The sequence below is a fragment of the Neofelis nebulosa genome, chromosome 2 (assembly GCF_028018385.1).
Source record: "Neofelis nebulosa isolate mNeoNeb1 chromosome 2, mNeoNeb1.pri, whole genome shotgun sequence".
NCBI lineage: Eukaryota > Metazoa > Chordata > Mammalia > Carnivora > Felidae > Neofelis > Neofelis nebulosa.
The window spans coordinates 210,564,699-210,575,151 of record NC_080783.1 but is presented as its reverse complement, the minus strand read 5'-3'; the positions used below and the strand labels follow the sequence as shown (position 1 = coordinate 210,575,151).

The 10,453-nt window shown below is 54.6% G+C and overlaps 1 protein-coding gene across 2 annotated transcripts; it reads right to left on the bottom strand.

The window, feature by feature from the left end:
* Nucleotides 1-978: 978 nt before the first annotated feature.
* CPLANE2 (ciliogenesis and planar polarity effector complex subunit 2) lies at nucleotides 979-5,146 on the bottom strand. 2 transcript variants are annotated; one of them, XM_058718946.1, is made up of 6 exons: nucleotides 4,999-5,146; nucleotides 4,436-4,574; nucleotides 3,013-3,165; nucleotides 2,338-2,462; nucleotides 1,899-2,035; nucleotides 979-1,659 (listed from the first exon to the last, which is right to left on the bottom strand). In XM_058718946.1, exons 1-6 carry the CDS (start codon nucleotides 4,999-5,001, stop codon nucleotides 1,410-1,412), a joined length of 807 nt encoding a protein of 268 aa, XP_058574929.1. In that variant the 5' UTR covers nucleotides 5,002-5,146; the 3' UTR covers nucleotides 979-1,409. The 2 variants fall into 2 exon arrangements, with proteins under 2 accessions (XP_058574929.1, XP_058574930.1); XM_058718947.1 differs by lacking the exon at nucleotides 4,999-5,146 and adding an exon at nucleotides 4,892-4,989.
* Between the last annotated feature and the right edge of the window lie 5,307 nt (nucleotides 5,147-10,453).

Below are 10,453 nucleotides of genomic sequence, written 5' to 3'. Positions count from 1 at the left end.
GGTAGGAGACATGGCAAATGCCATCAGGCAGGTGGTCAGTGTGCCCAGGAGGGTGAGCCAAGGTGGGTTATGTATGAACGTCCTGCGTGTGCCAGCAGGGGGGTGTGCACATGGGTGGAGGGCGGTGTTTTAGGACAAGGGCTGGTATGTGTGAGCATGTGATCATGCCTGTGAGGATGTGGTATACAAAGCTGCCAGGGCTCCCCTCTCAAGAGGCGGCTCCAAGGGTCCGCTGGCTTTGGGGGTCACATATCTGGGCCCCCAGGTCCTTCCAGCTGGCTCAGACTCAGGCCAGGCCTCAACCCAGGGTTCCAACCAGGGTACCATCAGGGGGTGTCCGAAAGTATAAAGGCCCTCTGCATCAGCACCGCCCCCTCCCCGCCCCCCCCCCCCCTACTTTAGCCTGCATTCACCAGTGTCTTTGGTGGATGGGGCAGGGGTGAGACACAAGAATGGGCACATTCCCTCACTTTCCTGCTCCTGCACTTGCTGGCTTCCCACAGGGCAGAGCTGCCAAACAGGGCACCTCATTCTCTGACCCCACCTGGTCCAGTCCCTGGCCCTGCCCAGTGAGCTTTCTGATACCCCAGGCTGGCGGGGCCCTGCTTCCCAAGCCTAGCCTGACACCTTCATTTTCAAGAAAGGTACTGCACGGAGGGCTCACCCCCTGAACATGAAGGTGGACTACATTTCCCAGCCTGCCCTGCAGCCCCATGTAACCATGTGACTGGGTGCTGGCCAATGGAAGGTGGGCAGAAGGCACACCCCCAGAGGCCAGGCCCGGGGAAACCTCCTAGGTGACCCTCCACTAGCAGTCACTCCCCCTCTGCTGACTGGATGCTGATGTCCCGGGGCAAACCGGGAAGCCATGTGTTAGAGACCTCAGAGTCAGGGTTCATTCAGCAGAGCCCCCAGATCCCTTCACTTCCAGCTGAAGTGAGGCTGAGCAAGGAAAACACTTCTATAGAGTAAAGCCACTGAGATTTCAGGGTTTATCTGAAACAGCAGATGGTGTTGCCTCAAGGAATACAGGCTCTTGATTGAAGTCACTTGGGGTCCAGGGCCCGGCTGGGATGCCCCCCCTTTCCAGTCGCCCTTTCTGGGAGGACAGCAGGTGGGGGTGCGGGAGAAGCTTGAGCCCTAAGGCTCTGCCCCTATACTTCCTCAGTTTCCAGAGCCCAGACCCTCCAAGGCGGAGGGAGAAGGCCAGGGGGCCCCCGGATGCCCTTAGGCCACTGACGCACAGAGCCTCGTGTCCCCACCTCACTGCTGTGATTTCTGCAAGGAAGGTGCCTCCTCATCCTCCTGACAGGCCCCTCTGGCCAGTCCTCAGGATGAGGTCAACGTTCCTGCCTCAGCCTTAGGACCTGGTCCTGCCCTCTGCCTTGGGTCACGGTTGGGAGTAGAGATCAGCTGGGGGAGTTCTCTGAGGTGTCGGGGAGCAGGCCAGCTGCCACCTGGTCCTGGTGCCACAGCTGTTCCGCCAGGCCATTGAGCACGTGGGCAATGTCGGCCAGCCCAGCCCACCCATCCAGTGTGCGCCCATCTGCCAGCCGCCGCCCCGGCACACTCTTCACCCGCAAGAGGGGCAGTTCCCAGGCCTGCCGGAAGGCCGTGAGGTCACGCTCAGGCACATCAGTGTGCATGTACTGGTCAAATCTGGAGGAGGGTCAAGGAGCCTGGCCGGGTGTCTCTGCTTACCACCTTGTCGCACCCAGCCTCAGCCCTCTTCCCCGGAGCCCCATCCGGTGGGGGCGGGGGGGCGGCTGCTGCAGCCTTTAAGATACTGTCCATGGGTGTAGAGCCCACAGCTAAGCAGAGGCAGGGTCCCTGATCCCCTTGCTCTGTGCCTTGCCAGGTGTGGCCTCAGACTGTCCTAGGGGCCACCCAAAGGATACTTGGAGCCGATGACCATCCTGACAACACCAGGGGCGTCGCCTGCTACTCGGGCCAGCTGTCCAGGGAGGTCTTCAAAGGAGGCACGGTCGGTGAAGGAGAAGAGGAAGAGGAAAGCATCTGTCTTCTCCTTGCAAGCCTGGGGAGGGAGAGGCCGATGTGAGGCTTGTAACCAGGGGGCCAGAACCTCCGATCAGCCGCAGGGCCCTGAGAAGTCTCAGCAGATCCCCTCCTTCCACAGGCCCAGAGCAGGGACTGGCTGGCCCAGGGCAGAGCTGGGGCTGAGACCCGATCCCCACGGCCAGCTCAGCCTTCTCCCACCCGGGGCAGCACCCCCAGGCCACACCCAATTCTGCCTCCTGCAGACCGGGCAGGTACTCAGAAGCCCACCTCAGACAACCAGCTCCTCCCGGCCCCTCCCAGGCCCACCTGTCTGCTCACCGGCAGCATGTGGTCGAACTTTTTGAGTGCAGACTCCCCGCAGTCCCAGAACTCAAAGCGGAACATGACAACACGGTCACTGGCCTGCAGTTTGGCTGGCCAAAATACCACGGTGGTCTGGATGCCTGGGGGAGGGTCAGCTATTCAGCATGGGAGAGGCGGAGTGGAGAGGGGCCAGGGGCCAGGAAGAAATAGGAAGAAGATATGTCCCCGGTGGGTCCACCAGCCTGGTTCGGAAAGCATAGTCGCTGACCCAGGAAAATTCTCAGGCTGATGGGGGGAAACCGAACTGCTCTAGAAGAGTCTCCAGCCTGCCAGAGAGATGCAGCCCCAGCCCCAGCCATGACAAAGCAGTTCCACTCGTACGTACGAGGGGACCCGGACGTACTGGATACTGGAGGATCCAGTTGCAACCTGCTGGTCAATCAGCATCTAACGGAAGGAAACCGGAAGAGAAGATCGGTGTTCCCTGAGCACCCATCTTGTACCAGCTCGGCGCGAGGCATGTTACCAACACGATCTCTAGTACCAATCCCACAATACACTGGGGTTGGAACTATCATCTCTGAAGAATAGAGGAGCCAGTGAAACGCCTTTCCAAGGTTGCGGAGTAGACGATGGGTCCAGGGCCAGTCTTTCCTCCACCCCAGGGAAGGCCTCCCGGGATGCACTCACCAGCGGTCTCATGGTGTACCACGGGTACCTCTAGGCCAGCCAGCTTGGCCACCAGTGCTGTCTTGCCCACGCCGCTCTTTCCAGACACGAAGATCTTGTAGCTGGCTGTGTCAATGGCCACGGGTGGGGGCAGCACTGGTCGTTCCAGCAGCCCTGGGACAAGAAGGGAGCCAGGTGGGGTCAAGAGGTCAACCTGCGCTTGCCCCATCAGACCCATCAGCTCTAAGGGCTTTCTGGTGCCAGCTATCCATGGTTCTCTATACTCGGTATGGAGGCCTGGGACACAGGCAGCGTCCCTGGATGAGCTCTGTTACAAACACCTGTGCTCTGTTAGGTGCACCAAGGCCCATTCCAAATAATACCGAATTACTTTTCTTTAAAGTTTGATGCACGAGGGCCACCTGGGTTGCTCAGTCAGTTAAGCGGCCCACTTTCGCCTCAGGTGGTGATCTCACGGTTTGGGAGTTCGAGCCCCGCACTGGGCTCTGTGCTGGCAGCTCAGAGCCTGGAGCCTGCTTTGGATTCTGCGTCTCCCTCTCTCTCTGCCCCTCCCCTGCTTGCGCTCTGTCTCTCAAAATAATAAGTGAACATTACAAATAAATAAATAAATAAATAAATAAATAAAGTTTGACGCATGAGATTGTTTTTATTGATACTATTATGACCTGTTCTAGATTTCCCACATGTAAAGGCAAGGTTCTTCATAATTCTTTCCTCAATGGAGAAATATCAGCAAAAATATTCTCAGTTACTATAAATAAACTTGTTAGAATCAATACACTGAGATCTTTATGAATGCTTTTAATTTGCAAAAAAAAAAAAGGTCTGAATTATGATACATGCATAGGCTTAGCATCTGAAAGTCCTCAGCTGTGGGTTGCCCTGTCATTCTATGGTCTTAAACCTCCTGGCGCTTTGTTTCTTCTGGTCAGAGCTGAGCTCTCACAGCAGATGCCAGGCCCCTCTGCTGACCTGTCAGTGCAACGCTGGGTGAGGTGGCTTCATCCTGGGAGATGTGCATGTCTCGTCTTTGAGACTGTAGGATATGGAAGAGGCTTGCCTCTACTTACCAGGCTGGGTCTCGGACAAGTCTGTAAGGTGTGCTGTTGAGGGCAGGCGGGAGTCTGTTGTGCAACATGCCCAGCAGAGGGCCTGGCACAGAGGTAAGAACTCAATCAACAGCCTCTCTGGTGACAGTGTTCTTGGCAGGGTTGGGGCTGTTTCCATGCTCCTGGCTCTGATGGTGGAATTCGCTCTAAGGAGATTCGGGGGCCCCAGGGATAGGGCTTCCAGGGGTCTCCAAGGTTGAGGAGTGTAGTAAAGCAGGCCCTCACTGCCCTACCGCTTTGCCACCTTCCCCACCCCTCCCAACAGGTGACACTGTTCTTCCAGGGGAGTGACAGGCTTGGGGGCAGGCACTTACCGAACACCCGTCTGCGGTTCTTGCGCAGGATGCAGGCTAAATACTCCTTGCCCTCGGCGCTCTCGTGCCAGTCTGGGACAATCACCGAGCCCGGGGCGGGTGGTCTGGCCATGGCCTGGCACCGCGACGGGGTAGAATGCTGAGTAGGGGAGGGGAGAGGGTAAATGTCCTGAGCTGGACCTGCGATCCCTCTCAACCTGCTCTCTGACTCTTCCTCAGAACCCCAGCTCCCTCCTTGGGGTGGGGGGGTGGGGGGTGGCGGGCGTCATTTACTGCACCTCACCCTTATTATCCCCATTAGCGCTTTTGGAGTCCCAGTTTCCTTTCATGGTCCTGGGGGGTTACACACTCCCCGTCTCCCTCTTATTACCCAGACGGTGCAATTCCATAGTCCCTTCGTCCCCATACTGCCCCCTGGACAGCCATCGCATTATTGCCCCGGGGGGGGGCACTTACACAACCCCCTCTCCCTTGTCATCTCGGGGCAGGAGCGAGGGTTTTTACACAGCCCTGTTTCTCCTCTGCCTCCTCGATCCCAACTCCTGGCGCCACCCAGCCCTCACCATCAGAAGTCCCCGTCGGCGAACGGGCTCAGGCGGAGCTGGTCCCTTTAAAAGCCCACCCGCGCTCCCGCCGCCCAGCCCGCCCGGGTTGCTTCCGCCCGGCCTGCGTCTGGCTTCGGAGCGCTCAGCCTGCCTCGGCGTCGGAGCTTGAGGCGCATGTGCGGAGGCTGTTGTCAAGGAGACGCCGGGGGCGGGACTGGCCCCCTCTCTTGTCTGCCGCTACCACCACGCGGGGGCACCTCGGACGGGGCCTAACCCTCCGGGGCCGTGGGTCCTTTCTATTGCTCAGTCCGATTCCCAGGCTTTCCTCCCCAAACTCCTCCCAAATCAAATCCCCCTCCTCCAGGAGCCTTCTCTGCCTCAGTGACTCAGTTCCTTTTTCTATAAAATACTATTACCTCCTAGGGTTTTTTTTTTTTTTATAACAGTGCTCAGTCCATAGCAGTGCTCAATAAGTTTAGTTAGTGTTGCTTATTATTATTGTTATCGCTCTATTAATTCTGCTCGGCAGGACCTAGAGATGAATTAAAACACCTATGGCTTCGTAAGTGGGGAAACAGCAGCTCAGAGAGGTTAAGGGACTTGCTCAAAGTCTTAAAAATGAGTCAGAGGGGGGCGCCTGGGTGGCTCAGTCGGTTAAGCGGCCGACTTCGGCTCAGGTCAAGATCTCCAGGTCCGTGAGTTCGAGCCCCGCGTCGGGCTCTGTGCTGACAGCTCAGAGCCTGGAGCCCGTTTCAGAGTCTGTGTCTCCCTCACTCTGACCCTCCGCCCTTCATGCTCTGTCTCTCTCTGTCTCAAAAATAAATAAACATTAAAAAAAAATGAGTCAGAGGGCCACAGGAGTCTACCGGCCATTCATTGATTCATCCCATCCATTCAACAAATAATTACTGAGCACCTATTATGTGTTCTGCCCGTTCTAGGCACTGGCAATGGAAAGACAAGAGGTACTACCCTTCTGCGGCTGACATTTCAGCACCGAGGCCATGAGCCCCCCTCCACCCTTCCAATGGGCACCGACCTGTTACCAGAAGGTGGGGGTGCTCAGTAAATGCCTGTTAGTTGGACAGGATGCAGGTGGGTCCTTGCTGAGAGGTTATCTGTTACACTTAATTTTTACCAGTATCTTCGTGCAAGTAGCACGAAGATTTGTCCTTCAAGTAGGACAAATTTGTCAAGTAGGACAGATCACCGCTTTGTAAGGAATAATCTGTAAGTTAACCTTTATTGAAGGCCAACTCAGTGCCAGACAGTGGGGGCTTTACAGAGGTTAACTTCCTTTAATTCTATAAACAAACCTGTATGGGAAATATTATCGTCTCTCTTTTCTTTTACAGGTGAGGAAACTCAGACAACATGATTATCTGGGGTCACATCACACAGCTGGCCAGTAGCAAAACTACACTCAGAACCCAGGATTCCTGGACTCTGAACATCTGTTCTGCCAGACTGGGTCTCTTGGTTTTTTTTTTTTTAACTTTGTCCCCAGCCACTAGGAGGCCCCTTCTTAGTCATGCCAAAAGCAGCCAGAGGGCCATCAACCCACAAAGCATCGAGGTCCATTATGTCCGAGAGAGTAGAGGGGACGTGGCCGTATAAGACAGGGTGCTTCCTGTCAGTGGCTTCCACTGCAGCTAGGCGGAAACATAACAAATGAGCACGGATTTCTCCGGGATTCTGCAGCTTGAAACCCCTGCGCACAGTCCCAGGTTGCTCAGCTCCCTTTCCTGCCGTTCTTACGGCACCTGCCCAGACTCAGGATTGGTCACGCTGTGTGGAGCGCCCTCTCTCCGTGGACCTGAAGTGCCTCCGTGGCAGGGCTCAGATCTGACTTATCTCTGAGTTTCTGCACTTCATCGTTAGCCGTGCCCTGTCTTGGCTCTTGGAGGGCTTGGAGGGCTCGGGGAGTGTGAGGAAATGAAGCAGCTTGGCAGGATGAGCTTGCCAGTTATCCTGGAGGCCAGATGTGAAGTCCTCTTGGACAGAGGGGGAGGCCGGTGATCAGAGGATCTAGGGGCCAGAGGTTTTGGGGGGAATCAGCCTTCACCGCCCTCAGGAGCCCCTGGAGAGGACACTTCGGGAGCATCAGGAGGAGCCTGTTCAAAACATGGGTTCTTGGGGTCCATCCTCCAGAGACCCTGCTTTGGGGGGCCAGATGGGTCTGTAAGCTTGCATGTGAACACGGGGCAGTTCAGAAGTGGGGTTCTGTATCAGTCCGCTGCGGCTGCCGTAAGAGACTACCACAGACTGGGCGGCTTAAACAGCAGAAATCTATTTTCTCGCAGTTCTGGAAGCTGGAAGTCCAAAATCAAGTTGCCAACGGGGTTGGTTTCTGGTGTGGCCTTTCTTCCCGGCCTGCAGGCAGCCGCCTTCTCAGTGTGTCCTACAAGGTCTCATCTCTGTGCACACATACCCTTGATGTCTTTTCCTTTTATAAGGACACCAGCATTACTGGATTAGGGCCTTGCTCTTATTACCTCATTTAACCTTTATTACCCCGTTAAAGGCCCTATCTCCAAGTAAGTCACATTGGGGGTTAGGACTTAGCATATGGATTTTGGCCGGGGGTGAGGGGAGTCACACACAATTCAGTCCATGGCAGGGTCCACAGACCTCACTTAGACGTCACTGCTGGTGAGAGAGCCAGTCGATGGTTAGAGCCTGGGAGTGAGGTGGTCAGAATTTCGTTTCAGAGGATGCTTGTGGACCATTTTGGTCTAGTGAGTTCTGCTGTCCTGTGCCCCCTCTGACCATTAAACTGAGTGTCCCTCTGAAAGCAAAATGTTTCTCCTCTCAAGGCCTAAGGTGAAGCAGGTGGACCATCTATCTAAAGGCCCATATGGTGTAAAACTTTCTGATTCATCTACTCATTTGTTCATGGTTTGGTCTCCCCCCGTCTCCCAAATTGATTGAGCACCTTCTGGACAGGGCACCATAAGGCCTGGGTGGGCAGACACACAGGCCTGAGGCCCTCAGGGGCAGGGGTGGGTGGGATGCCCAGGAGGATGAGTGGAGGAGGGACAGTCAGATTTGGGTGTCCGTCTCTTCTCTTGCCTGGACACTGCAGCCGTTTCCTGTAGGTTTCCCTGCTTGCCTTCCGGAATGCCACAGGGGCACCAGAGTCGTCTTTAGGCAAAAAGTAGATCCAGCAATGCCACACCCATGCTTATAGTTTTCCAATAGTTTTCACTGCACTCGGAATAAAATCCAAACTCCATGCCGTCAAGGCCATCTGTGGCCATCTGACCACCTCTTGCTTTCATTTCAATGGTCGCGCTTTTCCCCTTGCCCAATGCCCTCCGGCGAGCCCGGCCTTTTGTTTCCACACAGGACCTCTGCCCTCCGGTGTCCAGCACCTAGACCTCCCTGCATCACCCCCACAACCTCCCGTGGATGGCTGCTTCACCTGCACAGAGGCCTTCCTCCTCCTCCACTCAAGGATTCGCCCTTACCCTCCGAGACTCACTCCTTCACGCCCTCCTGTTCTTGATTCTGAAATTTTATTTTTTTAAAAGATTTTTAAGTAATCTCTGCACCCAACATGGGACTTGAACTTACAACCCCAAGATCAAGAGTCGTGTGCTCTACCAACCGAACCAGCCAGGCGCCCCTTGATTCTGAAATTGTAAATTTATTGTCTCTCTCACCTAGAACATAAGCTCCATGAGGCTAGGGGCCTTGTCTTTTCATTCTGTTATGCCCCTGTATCGGTTTCCTACACCTACAGTAACAAAGTACCACAGACTGGGTGGCTTAAACAACACAAATGTGTTTTCTCAGTTCCGGAGGTTAGAAGTTACATATCAATGGGTCACCTGGGTGGCTCAGTTGGTTAAGGGTCCGACTTCAACTCAGCTCATGATCTCACGGTTCACAAGTTTGAGCCCTGCATCAAGCTCTGTGCTGACAGTTCAGGGCCTGGAGCCTGCTTCAGATTCTGTCTGTCTCTCTCTGCCCCTCCCCTGCTCATGCTCTATCTCTCAAAAGTAAATAAGCATTAAAAAAAAATCTTTTTTTAAAGAAATACATCAAGGAGTTGGTAGGGTTGGTTCCTTCTTTTTTTTTTTTAATTTTTTTTAACGTTTATTTATTTTTGAGACAGAGAGAGACAGAGCATGAACGGGGGAGGGTCAGAGAGAGGGAGACACAGAATCTGAAACAGGCTCCAGGCTCTGAGCTGTCAGCACAGAGCCCGACGCGGGGCTCGAACTCATGGACCGCGAGATCATGACCTGAGCCGAAGTCGGCCGCTTAACCGACTGAGCCACCCAGGCGCCCCGGGGTTGGTTCCTTCTGAGGGGCAGGAGAGAAGGATCTGCTCCAGGCCTCTCTCTTTGGCTTGTGGGTGACCATCTTCTCCTCACGTCTTCACATCACTTTCCCTCCGTACAAATCTGAGTACAAATTTGCTGTTCTTAATAAGGACACTAGTCACACTGGATAAGGACCCACCTGAATGGCCTCATTTAAAAATTTTTTTTTTTCAACGTTTTTTATTTATTTTTGGGACAGAGAGACACAGAGCATGAACGGGGGAGGGGCAGAGAGAAAGGGAGACACAGATTTGGAAACAGGCTCCAGGCTCCGAGCTGTCAGCACAGAGCCCGACGCGGGGCTCGAACTCACAGACCGCGAGATCGTGACCTGGCTGAAGTCGGCCGCTTAACCGACTGCGCCACCCAGGCGCCCCTGAATGGCCTCATTTTAACTTAATCACCTCAGTAAAGACCTTATCTCCAAATATGATTACATTCTGAGGTTCTGCGGGTTAGAACTTCAATATGAGAAGGGAGGGGGGCAGAGGGACACAATTAAGCCCATAATAACCCCTACTAGCTAGAATATGTTGGACATATAGTAAAAACTCAATAGAAACGTGTTGGCTGACTGGCTGTGGCTGCAGCTTGGGGAATGGCCTGAAGAGGGTGCCTGGAAGAAGCCACCAGTTAGGAAGCCCGGCAAACATTACAGGCAAGAGTGGGTGAAGACATGCACTTGTCAAATACGTATGAGCACTCCCCGTGCCAGGCCAGACACTGGAAAGACAACTGTAAAGGAGATACAGACCCTGTCCTTGTGCATTCCACACTCCGCTGGGGACAATAGTCCAATAACCAGGGAATTGCACTTATAAGCAGGGCGGGAGGGTAGATTAAAAATATCCAGATTCCATTTAAATATAGGGCGTGGGACTGGAGCTGCCAAATCGGCCCCAGGGAGGTTTTTTTGAGCCTGGAATGTGCCAGGCCTGTGCTTGGCAGCAAGGTTGGTGTCCTTGACCCGGACAGCCTCATGTGTCACTTCCCTGCTTAAAACCCTCTAATGGCCTCCCACTGCACCTGGAGTCTTGTCCACCCCTCCCTCCCCATGGCCTACGAGGTTCACTGGCACCCTCTGCCTTCACTCACATGCCCCAGGCACTCTGGCGTTTCCTCTGCTCCCTGAATTTGTTGAG

Bases quoted from the DNA above. Each gene is read 5' to 3' on its own strand.
- CPLANE2 (XM_058718946.1), bottom strand. The intron at 3,166-4,435 runs GTAAGTGCCTGC...TTCTTGTCCCAG, and splicing joins GAACCGCAGACGGGTGTTCG to GGCTGCTGGAACGACCAGTG. The intron at 2,463-3,012 runs GTGAGTGCATCC...ACCCTCCCCCAG, and splicing joins GGTACACCATGAGACCGCTG to GCATCCAGACCACCGTGGTA.